At 37.1% G+C, this 20,250-nt stretch overlaps 1 protein-coding gene across 1 annotated transcript in view; it reads left to right on the forward strand.

The window, feature by feature from the left end:
- Positions 1-20,250, forward strand: part of LOC150090508 (uncharacterized) — an 85,405-nt gene that overhangs the window by 1,742 nt on the left and 63,413 nt on the right. Inside the window, exon 2 of the mRNA XM_090378578.1 lies at positions 14,857-14,912. Within this exon, the coding sequence (XP_090234704.1) occupies positions 14,857-14,912 (56 nt within the window). The remainder of the gene's footprint in view (positions 1-14,856; positions 14,913-20,250) is intronic.

The following is a 20,250-nucleotide window of genomic DNA, read 5'->3' on the forward strand; positions in this document are numbered from 1 at the left end:
GGGAAAGGGTTTTGCTTTCGTAAAGGCGACTACGGTGATCTGAGACAGTAATTAAATTCTATACAGTGGGACCAACTGATGATGTTACCAACAGCAAATTCAAAATGGGAAGCATTCAAAGAATTTATCTTGGAAGCTACTAGGCTTTACATACCAACTAAGAAATATTGTTCAAGGTTTAGGCCTAAATGGATGCCAGATGAACTAATGAGACATAAGTTAGAGAAGAAAAATGCATGGGATACATATAAATTAATGGGTGACATGGAAGCCTATGATAGATATAAGCTGGTATGTAACCAAGTCACAAAGGAGATTAGGCAGGTAAAGGCAGATTATGAGAAATCCTTGGCAAAGGCTGCAAAGAAAAACAATGAGTTCTTTACCTATGTAAACTGTAGAAGGAAAGGGATGAATCAAATTGGTCCACTGGATATTGATTGGTCAACAGTTGATGATCCTGCTCAGGTGGCTAACAAACTAAATGAGTATTTTGCATCTACAATCACACACAAGGAGTTATTCAGGGAGGGGAATGCCACAGGTGAGTTAAACTCTGGCATTCATCTAGTGAGCTAGATGATTTTGTAATAACTGAGAGGAAAATGGAGGAGAAATTGTTGAAGATAAACATAAAAAAGGCCCCTGGGGTGGACGGGACTCTATCCAGCTATATTAAAGGAGGCAGCAAAGGAAGTAAGCAAACCCTTAGCCATAATTATGAGAGCTTCCTTGGACTCAGGGGAGGTACCCATGGACTGGAGATGTGCAAATGTTATCCCATTTCACAAAGGAGGATCAAAAGGCAACACAAGTAATTATAGACCTGTTAGTTTAACTTCTGTTCCAGGAAAATTGATGGAGGCACTGGTTAAAGAGGCACTTCAGGATCATCTAGACAAGACTTCAGTTATAGCTCGGACACAGCATGGTTTTGTTAAGGAAAGTCTTGCCTCACCAATTTGATTGGATGCTATGATGTGGTCACAAAGGAACTGGATGCAGGGAATAACTTTGATATCATATATTTGGATCTTAGAAAGGGTTTTGATACTGTTGCATATGGAAGACTGCTGCACAAATTGGAGCAATGTGGCATTGGAGGCAAATTTTTTTTTTTTTTGATTTGGTTGGCGCATCGGCTTCTGTGGCCATATTGCACCTCCCAAGGTTTTTTGCAGTACTTTGATCCAAGCCCGAGGTGGGAATCGAAACCGCGACCTTTGGGTTGCCGGGCAGGTACTTTACCCACTCGGCTAGCCCAGTCGGCGGAGGCAAATTGCTGCTATGGATAAAGGGATGGTTGAGTGGGAGAAGACATAGAGTGGTAATCAATGGACACTGCTCATCGTGGACTAATATTATTAGTGGAATCCCTCAGGGTTCACTGTTTGGTCCATTATTGTTTTCTGTATTTATAAATGATATTGATGATGGTATATCAAGCTTAATGTCCAAGTTTGCAGACAATACGAAGGTTGGCAGAGTTGTTAAGAACACTAATGACAGTACGCTGCTGCAACAGGATCTAGAAAAGTTGAGCAGATGGGCTGAGAGGTGGCAAATGAAGTTTAACATTGACAAATGTAAAGCAGCAACCCCAGAGTGACGTATCAACTGTATGGTATTACACTGACAGTGGTATAGAACAAAAAGGCCCTGGGTAATTGTGCAGGCAGATATGAAGTTTTCTGAGCATTGTAGACTGTTTGCAAGAGTAGCTCATGGTGCCTTGTCAATGATATGTAGGAATTTTTCTAGCAGGGATAAGGAGGTGATTATCCCCTTGTACAAGGCAATGGTCAGGCCACACCTTAAGTACTGTATACAGGTCTGGAGACCTCATTTTAGGAAGGAAGTAGAGCTATTGGATTGAGTACAGAGAAGGGCAACAAGATTAGTGAATGGAACAAAGGGTTGCTCTTATGAAGAAAGGCTTTAATTTAGCAAATTACAGTGTCTGGAGACTAGGGACCTGCAGTGGTGAAACCCATGTTTAGTCTCTAGAGCAAAGTTTCCGGCATCCCCCTCCCCCCATGCTTCTCCTCCAACCCATGCACGGTACTAAGTACTATAGGTTTTGATACCTTTCGTGTTTGGGGTTTTCATAAAAAAAAAAAAAAGGTGATCTGATTGAGGTGTATAAAGTCTTGAATGGTTTGAGCATGCTCAATGCTGATGGAATTCTTCCTCTTGCTCAGAATAATCATCTGAGAGGGCTTAAATTCAAATTGAGAAAAGACAGGTGTAGGATAGATGTGCGGAAGTTTGCCTTTAGCCAGCGGGTAGTTGGTTGGTGGAACAGACTTCCATCGTTTGTTGTAGAAGTTGATAGCCTAAATAAATTTAAGGCTGAGCTGGACAGGTATTTGGAACGAACGGTGGGGTGAAATGGAAGCGGTTTTTTTTTTTTTTTTTTTTGCTGATGCTGCATAAGCTTGCTTTCTTGCATCATATGCCTATGCTAATGCTCGGCTATTATGGTTTCTGTGTGAGCAATATAAACATATTAAAATTTTTTATTATGTATACTTTAAACATTACTTACAGATTTTTCTTGGGGTAATTTTGAATTTCTGCATAGACTGTACTGTATACAAGCACCTGTAGATATATATACATTAGCTATCATTTTTCATAACGTGAAAAGGACTTTTTTTTCGTGTAATCAGGTGGAGTAAGATGGTTGGCGATTACATATATGTTTTACTTGCATCTATTTTTGCTACCCTGAGTTAGCTGAGTTCGCTTTCATGAATTCTGTTATTGATATTATTTGAAAAAGCATGCTATAAAGCACATGTGAATGTTACTTGCCTTTTTTTTTGGAATAATAACAATATAACCAATAGTAGAATAACCACCGCAATGCTCTTACTGAACATGTAGGCAATGTTTCGTTACTCATTTGAATAACTAAACTAAACAGACCTAAAGAGAAAGAAATAATAGAATTAGAAAGAAATTTTCAATTTACAAAGGTAAGTGACATCATAAATTTAAGAATGAAATCTATACTAATGAAGTTAAATTCTAAAACAAAACTACAAACCCAATGATATAAAACATAAACGGAAGACTAAGGTAAGGTAGTGAGAATATCGATGGGGAGATGGCCACAATTTTTGAGTGCCTACTCAGCAGTAGCCAGGTGGGAAGGAGCAGCAGTGCGTAGCACAAGCTTCTTGATTAGACCGGGGTTCGAACCCGTCACCACCAAATACGGAGGATGCGGAAAGGTCAGGGAATGACCACCGCATATCCCGGAGCAATATGGCCTTAGTTGCTAATGCTCCTAAAAACCAAATAACAACAGCCTACTCAGCAACACCCTATACAATACCCAAAGTAATGAGAATTGTTATAAAAACTATAAAGGTGACACCAATAAAAAGTGAATAAAAATAAACTATATATAAAGAGAAAAAAAAAAATAATGAAGGGTGCTGAAGAGAGTAGGTAATAGACAAGTGCAAGAGAGGACAGGAATGTTAGTTCACAGACAATACATGGGCATAATAAATTAGATTATTCAAAATTAAACTAACTAAAGAGCAAAGATCTGTTAGCAGGAATTTTACTTTGAGACAGTGACTGCTAAACTTGTCTCCTTGCAACCTGGAGGTTACAAGGGGACAAGACATCGAAAGATGGCTGATGGAGGGGATGAAAAATAGTGACATGATAGATATGCAATATGGCCTTAGTTGCTAATGCTCCTAAAAAAAAACACCAAACCAAACCTCTTAGTTTTATACAGAGAAAGTCTTTGAACCTCTGAATATTGCAGTAGTTTTTCTCGGATAGTGGAAGATGTGAACATGTAATCAAGGAAATTTTCTCACATAATAAACTGGGTAACATGGACCTATAGCATATCATTGGAAGGCTAAGGGATTTATAAATAGAAATATTAAGGTTTTAAGATACAAAAAAACTTTCGGAAACTGGGAAAAGTGTTAATTTGAAAATGCATCTGGTTTCAAGCCACCTGGTGTTTTAGTATTAGTAACGGCCGCATGGTACAAGAAAGCCTATGGCTTATGCTCCACCAGCCAAAAAAAAAAAATTCAAACAAAACAATGATAAAAACAAAAAATAGATAAATAAATAAAATAAAAAATAAATAAAGAGGAAATTAAACCTATCATCCTATGCGCTTTCCTTACCCGAAAGTACTATCCAGATGCCCTTTGAATTTCCCCAAACTGTCGGCCTCTACCACCCATGAAGGCAACTTATTCCGGTAATTTATAACTCGCTGGCTAAAATAAAACTTCCTGCAGTCCAATCTAAACATTTCCCCCCGTAACTTGAATTTATGTCCCCTAGTTCTAGCATCATTTATAATCTTGAAAATTTTGTCCTCATTCATTTTACTGATGCCTCTCAGAGCCTTAAACACCTCAATCAAATCTCCTCTAAGGTGTCTAGTTTCCAAACTCTGCAACCCACATATTCGAAGTGTTTCTTCATAAGGATGCCCTTTTGCCGATCTCACCAGGCGAGTTACCCTTCTTTGCACCCTTTCAAGAAGCTCGATGTCTTTCTTTAGGTGCGGTCTCCATACTTGAACACAGTATTCCAAGTGTGGTCTAACATAAGCCTTATATAATGGGATTATCACGTCCCTATCTCTACTTGCAAAAGTTCGATAGATCATCGATAGGACACCATGGGCCTTCCTTGCAACCTGTTTACAATGCTCAGAGAATTTCATGTCTGACCATATCGTAACACCCAAGTCCCTTTCCTCCAGTACTGGGTTTAGTTGAACTCCACCAAGTGAATAAGTTTTTTTGGGATTACTGTTTCCCAGGTGTAATACCTTACACTTTGTTGGATTAAAGCACAGCTGTCATTTTTCTGACCATTCTTGAAGTCTATCTAGGTCTCTCTGAAGAAGCTCAGCTTGACAGTGATCATTAACTACTCTACCAATTTTAACATCATCTGCAAATTTAGACATCACGCCCTCTATCCCGTCATCAATGTCGTTTATGAAAATTAAAAACAACAGTGGTCCTAATACTGATCCTTGGGGAACCCCACTTCTTACATCAACCCAATCTGAGGAATAGCCATTTATCACTATCACAACCCTCTGCCTCCTGCCCTGAAGCCATCCTTCTATCCATCTAAGGATTTTCCCAGTGATTCCAACCTGTTCCAGCTTATAAAGCAACCGCTCATGTGGGACTAAGTCAAAAGCTTTGCTGAAATCTAAATAAACAATGTTGAAATTATTCCCTAAATCCAGCTCGTGAGTGACCCTTTCGAAATAGCGAACCAGATTTGTTAAACACGGTTTTCCCTTTACAAAACCATGCTGAGTATCCTTGAGAATTTCAATTCGATCCAAATGATCCTGAATTCCACCCCTGATCATTGCCTCCATGATTTTCCCTACTACCGAAGTCAGACTGACAGGTCGATAATTTCCAACTTCTCTTTTAGAGCCACCCTTATGTATGGGAGATACATTTGCACTTTTCCAATCCAAGGGAATCTCCCCAGAGTCTAGTGATGCTTGCATAATTAGCCTCAATGGTTCAATGCACTCGCTTGCCGCCTCTCTTAAGATTATAGGGTATATTCCATCAACTCCGGGAGCCTTACTGGTCTGTAGGCTCGAATGTTTTTTTCGTTAAATAATCTTTCCTCAGATTGAATGTAATTTTTTTATTTACAATTAAACTGTGAGGCTGGAAAAGAGTTGTGCATATTTATGAAAACATTCTTCAACTTGGACATATCATCAAATCTTTCGATAAATACTACACGTAATGGAACAACTATAGATGGTGTATTTTGTTGTGAACTAAAATCTCTTCAATGTAAAAATTATATATCATACTTTAGTCATCACAGACCAATATTTTCAGTATTCAATATGTAATTATTATTAATAAAATAAAAACACTGTTATATTATTGAATCCATGAATTTTATTAATATCTGAAAATTAAAATGCTTTTAATGCCTGTCGATGACCCTTAAATGTAAAACACTTTAATATGTTAGCGGCAGGACACATTGTGTACTTGGCACAGAAGTTTTATTATGATAATTTTATTTACATGCCTTTTTATGACGATTTTACCAATTATTGTAAAAAGGTGCGTAGCCACAAATTTGCCAAGTGCGCCAAAAACCTAGTTATGCCTCTGTACACACAACACTTGTTTACAAACACTAATTCACTAACTTGTTCACCACTTGCTCTCTGAAACACATACACTTTTTGAAATACAAAAATCTTTGCTTGGTGCGGAACCCACTGTATATATACTGGTAGAGAAGTTTATTTATGGCCCACAATGTTTAGAGAACTCCGTTGAAAGTTCTAGAACCTTCGAAAAGTTTCCTGAACTTTCTTCCACACATAACAATATTTTAGAATGTTCAGAAACATTCTCAAATGTTCTAGAAATCTCCCAAATGTTCTAGGAAAAAAAAAAAATTAAAAATTAAATAGATGGAAAAGATGATTAAACCAACTTGGTCGTCACTCATTAACCTAGAAATTTGAAAACTGAGGGTGATGAGAACATTGAACAGATTTCCTACAGAATGTGTCGAAATTATTTCAGGGAGGAAATTGATGCTGACCAGTGTTATCTTACTTTCTTTTCAGCTAAAACTTAAAAACTCTCACTAGCACACAGATCCTCGCTTCTGCCAATTGTTGTCTTAGGCCAGACATTAGGTAAAGTTTTGGAATTTAAATTAAGAAGAATCTTTTTAGATTCCAAACTCGCCTTCAGAATCCACCTACAATATCTTAGTAAAAGAATTAAAAAAAAAAAAAAAAAAATCTGTATAGTGAAGTAAAGATCTAGTAAAGATTAAAAATATGAATATATTTAAAATGCCTAAATATTTATATATTTTTTGGAATTATATATGCTGTCAGCATCGGCTGCCTCTAATCTGAAACGTGTCTTCCCTGTAGAAACTCGAATTTTTAAGTGCGTCAGCAAATATGCTTATTTCTCATCTCCCTGCTCAAACGTGACTTCTTGAAGAATTAATTTTTTTCCCTCTTAATGCCATTTTGCAGTAAGTAAGATTAACTTTATGGTGAAACAAATGACAGGAGAATTAAACCATGTTAAAACCTAGTCAAACGTAGTTTTGAATTAGAGTTCCATTAGCCTGTCTCCAGAACTCACCTAAGTTAACTTAAAACATGAATGGACTGGTAAAATTTGATTACCATTCACCAAATTCTGCAGTATAGCTACTGACTAATCATGATCTTGATGTAGATCAGTGGTCACAAATAAAGAATATGGGCAGATATATTTAAGAAAATGTGTTCATTTAAAAATGTGAATTGTTCTTTCTGTAAATTTAATAACTAATAATTTTATCCTCTGGTTTCAACTTTGATCTATTACCTTTTCTTAATATATAAAAGCTCCATTGGTCTGTTTTCTGGAAACTCCTGGTTGATCGTCTGTACTCATCTTGGGATCATCAAAGAGTAATACAGTATTATTATCGTTATTTCCTGCTGTCGATGTTTTGTTCTTCATTGTGTTTTCGATTGGTAACTTTTATTAAGTTTGCTCGCTTATACATTCAATTGAATTATTGTGGTCAGTTTGTGAACTTGTCCATTGCACAGCTGGAGTTTTTGTCTGTTTTGCCAATCAAAGTTTCAGTAATTTAACTACATATGTAATTTTAGAAAGGTAAAATTTATCACTATTGGTATCTTGATATGATCTGTTTGTGTTAGTTTTAAATGGTTTCATTGTCTATAAACAATGGATAGATTTATCCAACAATGATAGAGAATACAAGATCAGGCTTTATAAGAGTACACATTTTCATTCTTATCTTGTTTTGAATCAATTATGAGCTAATCTACGGGTCTGAAACACCGTTAAGTATTGCAAAAACAAGCCACTGATTCGGAGATGATTGGGAAAAAAAGTGAATCATATGTGATGAGGTGAGTGCTAAAGCTTACTGTGAATTTTGCAGAATCTTATGAACTAAAATTGATAACATTTTCAACAAATTTGAAACTGTTTTCTTATGTAGTAGTTTTTTCTACTGCAAGACAGTTTTAGAGAAATTTTATACATGTGAAAATAATATGTTTAAGTTGCATGTTGCATAGATTATCATGATCAAATTACTTGAAATGAAATCATTTTACCTGTGTAGGGTTTAGAATCTATTACTAATAGAGTCTAACAATCATAGCAAAACATATTATTAGATTATATTATTTAGAATATATTTATTACTAGAGTCTAACAGTCACGTGTCTAAAATTCAGGTGAAGTGCTTTTATTTTAAGTAATTTGATGAAAACTCTTGCTGCTGTAGAGAAAGATTGGATGAAGATATTTAACACATAAGCAGATACTATTTCCAGTCATTAGTCTCATATGACACAGAAAGATATGAGCAAATGCAGGGTTACAGTTCTTAAAAATATTTTACTCTCTTCTGGTACCTGTATATTGGGTACTAAAAGAAGAAATTTTAGAATGCTGTTAGATTTGAGAGCAGAAAATTTCTCTTAGCTGAGAACAATTTATACAGTGATCTTGCAAAAAAATTTTCTCCCTATGATATTAAACAACAAGGTGATTGATAGAAGGTTATTGTGGATTTGTGAATGAAATGATGACAACCCCCTCACCACTGCCACTACCAGTGGATGAATTTTTATGAAATTTTATATTTGGATCTTTTATAAAGATTTATTGAATCAACCTAAATTTTCATTAAAATTGGACAGTTGTTATTTCTTTGTCCATCTGCATATAATAAAATAACTTGGATTATTTTGCTCTTTTATAAAAATCTGTCGAGCTTTCCCAAATTTCATTAAAATCAGGTAATTATTATTTGTTTTGTACATATTAAATAGGCTATCCATATACTGGAGAACCAATGTGATATTGTAGCTGAGGCACTGGATACTATGTTTGTAGCCACGTGCTGGTTGGCGGTATGAATTGACAATGTGGTGTTTCCACCACGGATACACAGAAACAAAATGTTCTTGGTTCATGCATAAAAATCATTATTTTATTATTGTTTTTTTTTTTTTTTCTTATAATCTGATTTTTTTGTTATATATCTGATTTCTTGTACTCCCCTTCCATGGTCTAAACAGGCTTTCAACTATAAATATTGTTAGTTGTTCAACTCAGCTATCATCCACTTTAATAAACTGAGGACACAATTTTTGTATTCACATGTGTGAGTAGAACTTGTCCCTATTTTTGGCTCTCTTCACTAGTTATTTCTCATAGTCAACTTTTGCTTGGCTTACGCCATTAGTGCTGTTGCTATTTAGTGATTCATGCTTATAATATTTACATAAATCACTTTTTTAATAGTCTTCTCTTCTAGAATGAATTCATTTTATGGCTTATGGATAAATCCCTGATTACTTTCTCAAAATGAACTTATATACAATAGCATATTTGGTCCTTGAAGCTTGTCACAGACATTCTCTTAGGTATAACAACTAGAGCTTGGTACCTGAGAATCTAATACTGGGAAGTTTGAAATAACATAAGCAGCAGCTGAGGTGTGGCATCCACACCATATGAGGAATGCCATTCCACTATGTTACCAGGCCATGTTACTAAGTGGTACATGACTCACCAACCAGTGCAGTAACACCAGTTTTCTTATTGGAGACTTGAATTGGTTAAAACCATGTTTGGTCACCAGAGCAAAGCTCAATCAACCCCATCTCTTCCATCATGCATTATGATTGATGTCTTTTGAGGTTATACTGGGCATCATGGCAGTATGATTGATGTTTTTATCGTATTCCGTAGTCACGGGCTTGAACCCCGGTCCACTCAAAGAATGCGTGCTGTGCACTCTCGCTCCTGACCACTTGGCTACATCAGGCCAATATGATTGATGTCTGTTGAGGTTATATTGAGGGCACAGCTCCAAAATGGTGTTCACAGACCAACCACTAGATAGTCCACCAGACCAAACCTGTTGATAATTCTCTAGGAGGCATTTAGATCATATAATGTATAATCTTGCTGCCTCTATTTTTCCACATAGTGACTGGAGGGATCTGAAAGTATGCAGATGTCATTGTTAAGGCCACAGTGTCAAGGAGCTGGGTATATTCTCACAGCATCCCCCCCAACTTTTCTTTACTACTGAATACATCATGAATAGTAAAACTAATAGAACAAACTTATCTGAGAAAAGAGCTCAACCTCCTAAACACTTCCTCATTCATTTCACAAGTATACAAGGGCTCAGTTCCAGTCTCAATGATGTCCAATTCCACTTACAATCTTCCAAGCCCCACCTTTTCTGACAGAATCCCAATTATTAGTTGATTCGATCACTGCTCATCTCAGTTGTGCTATTATTTGCTATACAATTCCTTTTGCTTCCGAGATGGTATTTGCACATCTGCTCCAATATTCCCTTTCAGAGATGGTAATTTGTTTATTATTTCAGTCTTGTCTGGCTTAAAATCTCTGTATCCCATTCTGCCAGATTGATCTGTTGCCTCTATTGTTTTCCCCTACTCCACTAATCTCACTTGGAACTCTTTGACTTCCTTTATTTGTAACACTACTTTCTCTAGTCCAACTTTTCTAAAAGTGAGGTCATTTCCCTTGGCAATTTTAATGTTTGCAAGTCCAGCTGGCTTCAGTTTTCTACTCACACAGAGCCATCTGATTGAGATGCTAAAGCTTTTGAATTAGTAATGAGCTTGCACAATCCTAAACACATAGCAACACTTTGATTTTTTTTTTTTTTTTTTTTTGGTCATGAACAACCCTTCCAAGTACATGGTCGAGGTGAGTGGTCCTCTAAGCACATCAGATCACAACTTGGTGATGGTCTCTTCTCCTACGAGCCACTCCACCTTTATCTAAACCTTGGTTTTCCAATAAATGTGCTAAGGCTGTTCAAGATAAGAAAGTTGCATATCGCAATCGGCTTGCATCCGAAGCTGCGGGTAATTTTCTGCCTACAACAAAGCTCACAACAATTGTAAAGCAGTTATTAATCAATCCTAACTAGATTTTGAATAGGCTAAATAGAAAATAAAATAGAAAACTTCTTTGTCCAAACAGTCTTTCTTCATATGGACGCCGTTTTGCCGATCTCAACAGGCGAGTTACCCATCTTTGGACCCATTCAAGAAGCACAATGTCTTTCTTTTTATAACAACAATAAATTTAAACAACAAATTAAACAATAAATATAAACATGAATATGTTTTATATGAAGAGTAAATAAAATGTAAAAAAAAATTTATTCGCTGGTGATGGTGACCTTGTGAAAAGATAAGGAGGGTGTCAATGATACAGGAGGATGTAGAGAGAAGCAGAATCCTCCCAAAGACGGTGACTTACAAGTCTGCAGCTGAAGAAGGTACAGTTGTAATGTTCTTAAAAGCTCATTATGGAAATTTCCTTGGTAAATGGACATTTCTTTTGCCTATACAGGGTCATTTTAAAGTCCTTGAGCAGTTTTAAATTTTCATAACTTCCATTCTATACATGATAAAATCAATCTGTAAAAAGGGTAAGGGAAAGAATTTATTGCAGTTTTACTTGGGATTGTTAATTCTCAACAACTGAGATATGATTCTGAAGTTCTATAAATGAATTTTCCAGTTGATTTTCAATAAAACCCTGAATCACATTAGTTATCCTAGTCCGAAGATCATCTAAAGAGCGATATTTTGTTGAATAAACAATAGTCTTAACATGTCCCCATAGAAAAAAATCCAGTGGGCTCAAATCTAGTGAATGTGGTGGCCAAGAGATCAATCCATCTGTTAGGAAATTTTTAGAAAATTTCAGCACCATTGAATTCCCGTGTGATGCATCACACGGGAATTCAATGGGTTCTAAATCTTTTTTCTACTGCAATTATAAACTTTAACTCAGCTAACCACAGCACTCAATTTACTTTCTCTTCTATTGAAGCCATTTGAACAAGCCTACTTACTTACTTACTCCACGGCACTACAGTCCTTGTAGAACCTTGGCCTCCTCAATGATTTTCCTCCAGCTGTCTCTTTCCCTGGCCACTGTTCTCCATCGTCTCACCCTAAGTTGTCATAGATCATTCTCTATGTCATCCACCCACCTTCTTGGTCTTCCTCTCAATCTTCTTCCTTCCATTGCTTTCCTTGGTCATCTGTTGTCCTCCATTTGTATGATGTGGCCTGCCCATCTAAGTCTTGAGCTCATTATAGTCCTACTATATCCGGTTCTCTGTACAGTTCTTTCAGCTCTTGGTTTGTCCTTATTTTCCACTCTTCCCCAACTTTTACAGGGCCAAAGATTTTCCTTAATATCTTCCTTTCCCATATATTTAAAGATTTTTCGTCCTTTTTAAGCACCCATATTTTACTAGCATAAGTCACAACAGGTCAATTCTGCAAAAAAAAATTTATAATAATAAAATTTTTGCTAAACTAGAATAAAATAAATGAATCACTCTTAGTACATACTAAACTTCACTAAATTACATTTCTAATGTTTTTTATAGATTGATTTTATCATGTATAGAGTGGAAGTTATGAAAATTTAAAACTGCACAAGGATTTTATTATGACCCTGTAGGCCTCATTGCAAGAGCTTACAGTACCCTTTTAAATTTTTGAACATGTTCCATCAAAGAGTCTCTTTCAAACACTTTGTCAGCCAGAGCCTTAGATGTGTCCAAAATTTCTGTCAATTCCTTTACATGCAACAGCTGAGGCTTTGAATCATGTTGCTGCTTCGCTGAGATTGTTGGAATCTTCTCCTCCCATATCATGTGCCAAACTCACAATCCTCAACAGCTTTTCTACCGATGAGATATCTTGCAGACATTAGGCAGCAAATTGCTGTAGTATGCATTCAATTTCATTGATTTCATTTCACATAGGAGTTGTACTTTTTCCAGCAATGACTGACATAGAGAAATATTTTCCATCTGGATGAGAATTTTTGTAAATCTAAATGTGTACATTATTGTAACATTAATCGGTATGTCAATAGTCTGTAATGGATTATCTTATATAATCTGTTTAACTGTACCTTTTCATTGGTATTTCAGCGCAACTGAGACCCTGATCTATCTGTCAAATCAGGGCTTTGCCTGCATCTATGTGGCAAAACTATGTAGAGACAGGTATGCTGGAAATGTAATGTAGGCTTGCAGAGAAGCTACCTGCAAATTTTAAAAATATGTACTGTACAAAGCCATAATCCACAAATAATCAAAACCACAAATGTTAAATGTGTGTTATCATGCTGCCCAAAAGCCTTGAATTGCTGCACGGGTATGAGGCTTCGCCCTATCTTGGAATCAACAGTCTTGAAAGTCGACAAGCGCTGGCAGCAAACCCACACTCGTCCATGCACCAACAATGAACACCAATCTAGTGAATAATGTTCAGTCACACAGCCATGTGTGCATTAGAGTACGCACAACTCACTTCATATTTATTTTATTTTACTTCTATCTCTAACGTCTATATTTTGTTAGTAATTTGTATACGACTTTTGCTGCAGAAGGGGTTCGTTTACTCTGAAAGCTCCATACTTAGTTATTAAAAATTTTGTCACGGAATACGCTGTATTGTTACTCTTTAGCTCAAATTTTGATGACTTAATTTCATCCACCATCTCAAGAGAGGCTAAAGTGTCCACAAAGACAGGAGTTGAATCTAAAAATGCATCCAGTTTTTATTTATTTCAGTACCTCCTTTGAAATATACCCCACAGCTATTATTAATAAGAATTTATTTGTACTTTTGAACTGAATTTTATAGCAGAAGTTTATGATAAATTGTTTGTTTTATAAATTTTATCCTTGGTTATTTGTTTGTAAACTGAAGTTGAGTTTTTGCTAGAAATGGTTGATAATGCTTCTAGGATAAGTTGTTGAAAAGTTTCCATTAAAATATTAAAAATTAAAAATTTAAAAAATTATTAAAAGTTTCCATTAAAAAATTAAAAATTTTAAAAATTATTAAAAGTTTCCATTAAAAACATGGTCCAGTTTAAAAATTGAACCATGTTTACCTTAGTAGGCAGTATTCATAATTAAACTTTAATTTGAGAATTTAGAATACAGTACATCAATAGCCACTTTGTGAAGAGTTAATGTTAAATATATTAAACATTTCCCAAAATTATAAAATGAGACTGCTATACTTCATGTGTTTGTTAAATCCTTTGGCAGTTGCATGGCATCTAATAGATGCTATAATTTGTTTTCTTATGCAATTTTTTTTTTTTCAAATAATCATATCCTCTCATGTACCTTTCTCAACCAGTTTTCTCTAGGTGAAAATGCAGTATTTTCTATTTTAATTTCAATTTATACCAAGTTATGAGAGGATGTTTGCTGGACATCGGATAGACACAGCGATAGTCATGGTTTCTACTGTCTAGTAATTAGTCGAAGTGCACAAACACATATCACACTTGTATATTTTCTTGAAATTTTCTTTTGCTAAAGGGGGTTTGCTGGATGAAAAACCAGAAAGCGTCTTTTATTATACCCCCTTAGGGTGGTGAGGTATAACAGAAGATGAGTAAAAAAAATGAGTAAAGAAGATGAGTACAAGAAATTTCAAATGCCATAGGATAAATTATGTAAATTGTGATTATTTAAAACTGTTTTCAGTTTAACAAAAAGATAACTTAATAAAAACAAAAACAGTCTAACACATTCCATGCAGTCACTTGTGTTTCTTTTAAGGGGTGTAACTGACAGAGGGTTAAATAAGGTGTATTGTGTATTGAACTGTACTTAAGTTAAGTATTAACTTGAATGGTAAGTGATGATTTACTTTACAATTTTGGTATTTTAATTTTTGTCTAGGTGGAGAGCAGACAATGTACCTATATTTATGACACTGGATACAGGAAGAATTTTTTGTGAGTATTTGGATGGCTTTTTCTGTTGACAGTTTTTAATTCAAATATATATATATATATATACAGGAACTACTCGACTTACATAAGGATTGCGTTCTGCAGAACGTTACGTAAGTCAGAATTTCCTCCACGCTTGTGCAGCACTCGGTACTGTGCTTGCTGAATTGATTGAATCAAAAAAGAACATGTAAATAGAATTATTTATTGTATTTATTTAATTTTTTATCTCATGTGCAGGAAAAATTACAAAAGCGTGCAATTTTAAAAAATTTCAAAATTTTACTATTAGCATTAGCATTAGTAGAGGCATATGACTCAAGAAAGCAAGCTTACGCAGCATCAGCCAAAAAAAAAAAAAAAACCCCTTCCACTTCACCCCTCCGTTCGTTCGAAATACCTGTCCAGTTGAGCCTTAAATTTATTTAGGCTATCAACTTCCACAACAAGGGATGGAAGTCTGTTCCACCAACTAACTACCCGCTGGCTAAAGGCAAATTTCCGCAAATCTATCCTACATCTGTCTTTCCTCAATTTGAATTTATGCCCTCTCAGGTGATTATTCTGAGCAAGAGGAAGAATCCCATCAGCATTGAGCATGCTCAAACCATTCAAGGCTTTATACACCTCTATCAGATCACCTCGCCGGTGCCTAGTCTCCAGACACTGTAATTTGCAAAACTTAAGCCTTTCTACGTAAGAGCAACCCTTTGTTCCATTCACTAATCTTGTTGCCCCTCTCTGTACTCATTCCAACATCCTTCTTGAAATGAGGCCTCCATACCTGTATACAGTACTCAAGGTGCGGCCTGACCATTGCCTTATATAAGGGAATAATCACCTCCCCATCCCTGCTAGAAAAATTCCTGATAAGACACCATGAACTACTCTTGCAGCCCATCTGCACTGCTCAGAGAACTTCATATCTGCCTGCACAACCACCCCCAAGTCCCTTTCATTCTCTACCACTGTCAGTGTAGTACCACAGAGTTGATACGTTGCTCTGGTGTCGCTATTTCCCATATATAGTACTTTACATTTGTCAATGTTAAACTTCATTTGCCACCTCTCAGCCCATCTGCTCAACATTTCCAGATACTGTTGCAGCAGCAGCAGCAGCATAGCATCAGTAGCGTCCTTAACAACCCTGCCAACCTTCGTATCATCTGCAAACTTGGACATTAAGCTTGATATACCATCATCAATATTATTTATAAATACAGAAAACAACAATGGACTCAACACTGAACCCTGAGGGACTCCACTAATAACATTAGTCCACAATGAGCAGTGTCCATTAATTACCACTCTCTATATGTCTTCTGCCACTCAACCATCCCTTTGTCCATAGCAACAATTTGCCAACAGTGCCACACTGCTCCAGTTTGTGCAACAGTCTTCCATGTGCAACAGTATCAAAAGCCTTTCTAAGATCCAAATATATAATATCAAAGTTATTCACTGCATCCAATTCTTTTGTGACTACATCATAGTATCCTTGAGGGCTGATGACCCTCCTATGTGTGAGTCTTGTGGCACAGTTTTATCAATTAGACACATTTTAATCGAATGTCCAGTTTTTAGCAGTATCCGTCTTACCGCTTTTAATCATCTGACTGAGCCATATACACTCAGTCAGATTTTATCCGACAATGACAATGTGTCTGCTATTTTTAGATTTTTAAAGTCAATAAATATTTTTACTCGTTTATAAAATCTACATTTTTCTTATACTTCTTGACATAGTGACCTAACTAATTAGGTCACTGAAAGTTTAAATTATTTTATAAATGACATGGTCTTGGCGCATTATAGCCTTAGTAGCTAATGCGCCAATAAAACCAAAACCAAACCAATCATAGTATCCAATCAAATTGGTCAGGCAAGACCTTCCCTTAACAAAACCATGCTGTGTCTGAGCTATAACTGAATTCTTGTCTAGATGATCCTGCAGTGCTTCTTTAACCAGTGCTTCCATTACTTTTTCTGGAACAGAAGTTAAGCTCACAGGTCTATAATTACTTGTGTCAGCCTTTGATCCTCCTTTGTGAATTGGGGTTACATTTGCACATCTCCAGTCTGTGGGTACCTCTCCTGAGTCCAAGGAAGCTCTCATAATTATGGCTAACGGATTGCTTACTTCCTTTGCTGTCTCCTTTAATATAACTGGATAGATCCCATCCACCCCAGGTGCCTTTCTTGTATTTATCTTCAACAATTTCTCCTCCACTTTACTCTCAATTATTACAATATCATCTATCTCACTGCCAGTGTTTACTTCATCAATGGCATTCTCCTCCCTGAATAACTCCTCATGTGTGAATGTAGATGCAAAATATTGATTTAGTTTGTTAGCTACCTGAGCAGGATCATGAACAGTTGAACCATTGATATCAAGTGGACCAATCTGATTCATCCTCTTCCTTCTAAAGTTTACATAAGTAAAGAACTCCTTGCTGTTTTTCCTTACATCCCTTGCCAAAGATTTCTCGTAATCTGCCTTCGCCTGCCTAATTTCCTCTGTAACTTGGTTACAGATCAACTTATATCTATCATAGGCTTCTGTGTCACATGTTAATTTATATGTATCCCATGCATTTTTCTTCTCTGCCATATGTCTCATTAGTTCATCTCACATCCATTTAGGCCTGAACCTTGAACAATATTTCTTAGTTGGTATGTAAAGCCTAGTACCTTCCAAGATAAGTTCTTTGAATGCTTCCCATTTTGAGTTTGCTGTTGGTAACATCATCAGTTGGTCCCACTGTATAGAATTTAAATACTGTCTCAGACCATCGTAGTCGCCTTTACGAAAGCAATAACCCTTCCCTTTACCCCTGATGGTAGTTACCTCCTTGAGTAAATCCCACTTCAGCACATTGTGATCACTGCCACCTAGTGGTTCCTTTATCTGCAGATTCTTAATGCATGAAGAATCACTACTGATAATCAAATCAAGAGTATTGCTCCCTATAGTTGCATCCCGAACATGCTGATTTAGAAAACAATCATCCAATAAATCCACAAAAGCCTTGCTAGTGTGTGAGTGACCAATCCACAAATTGCAGTCAATATCTTGGAAATTAAAATCCCCCATTATAAGACTCTCTGATTTACTGGCCCAGTCTATTTCCCTGTACAGTTTCTTATTATACTCATCAGAGTCATTAGGCTTATAGCACACTCCTACTCCCAATTTTGATCCCCCAATGCTTATGTCACACCAAACTGACCCAACACTGCACTGTCCAGCGATGTCGACTGGCTTCACTTCCTTGGATTTTATGTGTTTCTTAACTAATAGCATAACCCCTCCTCCTTTCCTATCCTGAGCAGATGGGCTGAGAGGTGGCAAATAAAGTTTAACATTGACAAATGAAAAGTACTACACATGGGAAACAGCAACCCCAGAGCAACGTATCAACTCTGTGGTACTACACTGACAGTGGTAGAGAATGAAAGGGACCTGGGGGTGGTTGTTCAGGCAGATATGAAGTTCTCTGAGCAGTGCAGACGGGCTGCAAGAGTAGCTCATGGTGTATTGTCAATGATATATAGGAATATTTCTAGCAGGGATAAGGAGGTGATTATTCCCTTGTATAAGGCAATGGTCAGGCCACACCTAGAGTACTTTATACAGGTCTGGAGGTCTCATTTCAAGAAGGATGTAGAGCTACTGGAACGAGTACAGAGAAGGGCAGCAAGATTAGTGAATAGAACAAAGGGGTGCTCTTACGAAGAAAGGCTTAAGTTTTGCAAATTACAGTGTCTGGAGACTAGGCACCAGCGAGGTGATCTGATAGAGTTGTATAAAGCCTTGAATGGTTTGAGCATGCTCAATGCTGATGGGATTCTTCCTCTCGCTCAGAATAATCACCTGAGAGGGCATAAATTCAAATTGAGGAAAGACAGATGTAGGATAGACGTGTGGAAATTTGCCTGTAGCCAGCGGGTGGTTGGTTGGTGGAACAGACTTCCATCCCTTGTCGTGGAAGTTGATAGCCTAAATAAGTTTAAGGCTCAGCTGGACAGGTATTTCGAACGAACAGAGGGGTGAAGTGGAAGTGGTTTTTTTTTTTTGGCTGATGCTGCATAAGCTTGCTTTCTTGCATCCAATGCCTATACTAATGCTAATGCTAATGTCTATCCTTTCTGTAGACGTTGTACTCTCTAAATTCCAGTTCTGCATTACTTATATCTGTGTGAAACCACGTCTCTGATATCCCAACAATATCCACCGCTTGATGTTTTGAGCAATACCTCAAATTCATCAAATTTATTTACCAAACTCCTAGCATTGGTGTACATGCAAGTATACATGCACCTGTTCTTTTTCTTAGCTACCCTAACACAACCCATGTGTATACTTGTACCCCAATGACTCCCAGCAGACTGAAATATCCTGCATCTTATTTTCCAAGCTGCTGCTCATTCCAATAGAAGCAGTGCAAGAATCACTTTCACCTCTGCCAGTGGCTACTGTTAATCTATTAGTCCTTGTATCCCCCCCCCAATCTAGCAGTTTTCTGACCGACCTAACACTGACTCGATGGCATCAGCAAACATTCTTGCACCCTTTCTATTTAAGTGTATCCCATCCCTGTAGAAGCAGTCTCTCCTGTTAACAAGTACAGACCAGACTGGAAAAAATTCTACCCCTTGAGCCTTGCACAATCTTTCCAGGGTCGAATTGATGGACAGGGCTCTCATCATATACTCCCTCCTATCGTGTCTGGGCAGAATTGGAGACACTTTCAAATTCAACCTAATTCACGGCTTTTTTTCAACAGTGACCTGTACTTGTTAAGTAATTCCGCCGGTCTCCTACTCTTAATATCATTAGTGCCAACGTGTACAACTATATCACCTTTTGTGCCCTTAAAAGATGATATCCGCTCTACAACATCATCATCAACCTTTCCCCCTGGCAGACATACCCTGGTCCTGTTCCACCTATCCTTTTTACAAAGCATGTTCCCCGTTTCCCTGACAACAGAGTCACCAACAACTACTAGTTCCTTTGGGACCAACGCATTCTGCCTTGTCGGCTGCCGCTGTGTTGCGTGATGCCCAAGTGCGAGCTCTGGCGTTGGTGTGGGCAGCTGAGAGCTTGATGGGCCCCTCACTTTTAATCCTTCGAGGGCATCCACCCTGTCCTTCATGCTCTCATATAGGCCAATAACAACGTTGAGTTGTCGTCTGATTTCCTTACACTCCTTGCATTGTGCAAATACAAAGACATCCCCCATGGCAGTATCATGTCCCGTACCTGACTGCTTCACAAACATCAAGCAAATAGCATTTTAAAAGGCTGTGATTCAGAGGGCAACTGCCCCCCCCC

This window comes from Mastigoproctus giganteus, chromosome 1, assembly GCF_048544385.1.
Source record: "Mastigoproctus giganteus isolate SK-2022 chromosome 1, ASM4854438v1, whole genome shotgun sequence".
Classification (NCBI taxonomy): domain Eukaryota; kingdom Metazoa; phylum Arthropoda; class Arachnida; order Uropygi; family Thelyphonidae; genus Mastigoproctus; species Mastigoproctus giganteus.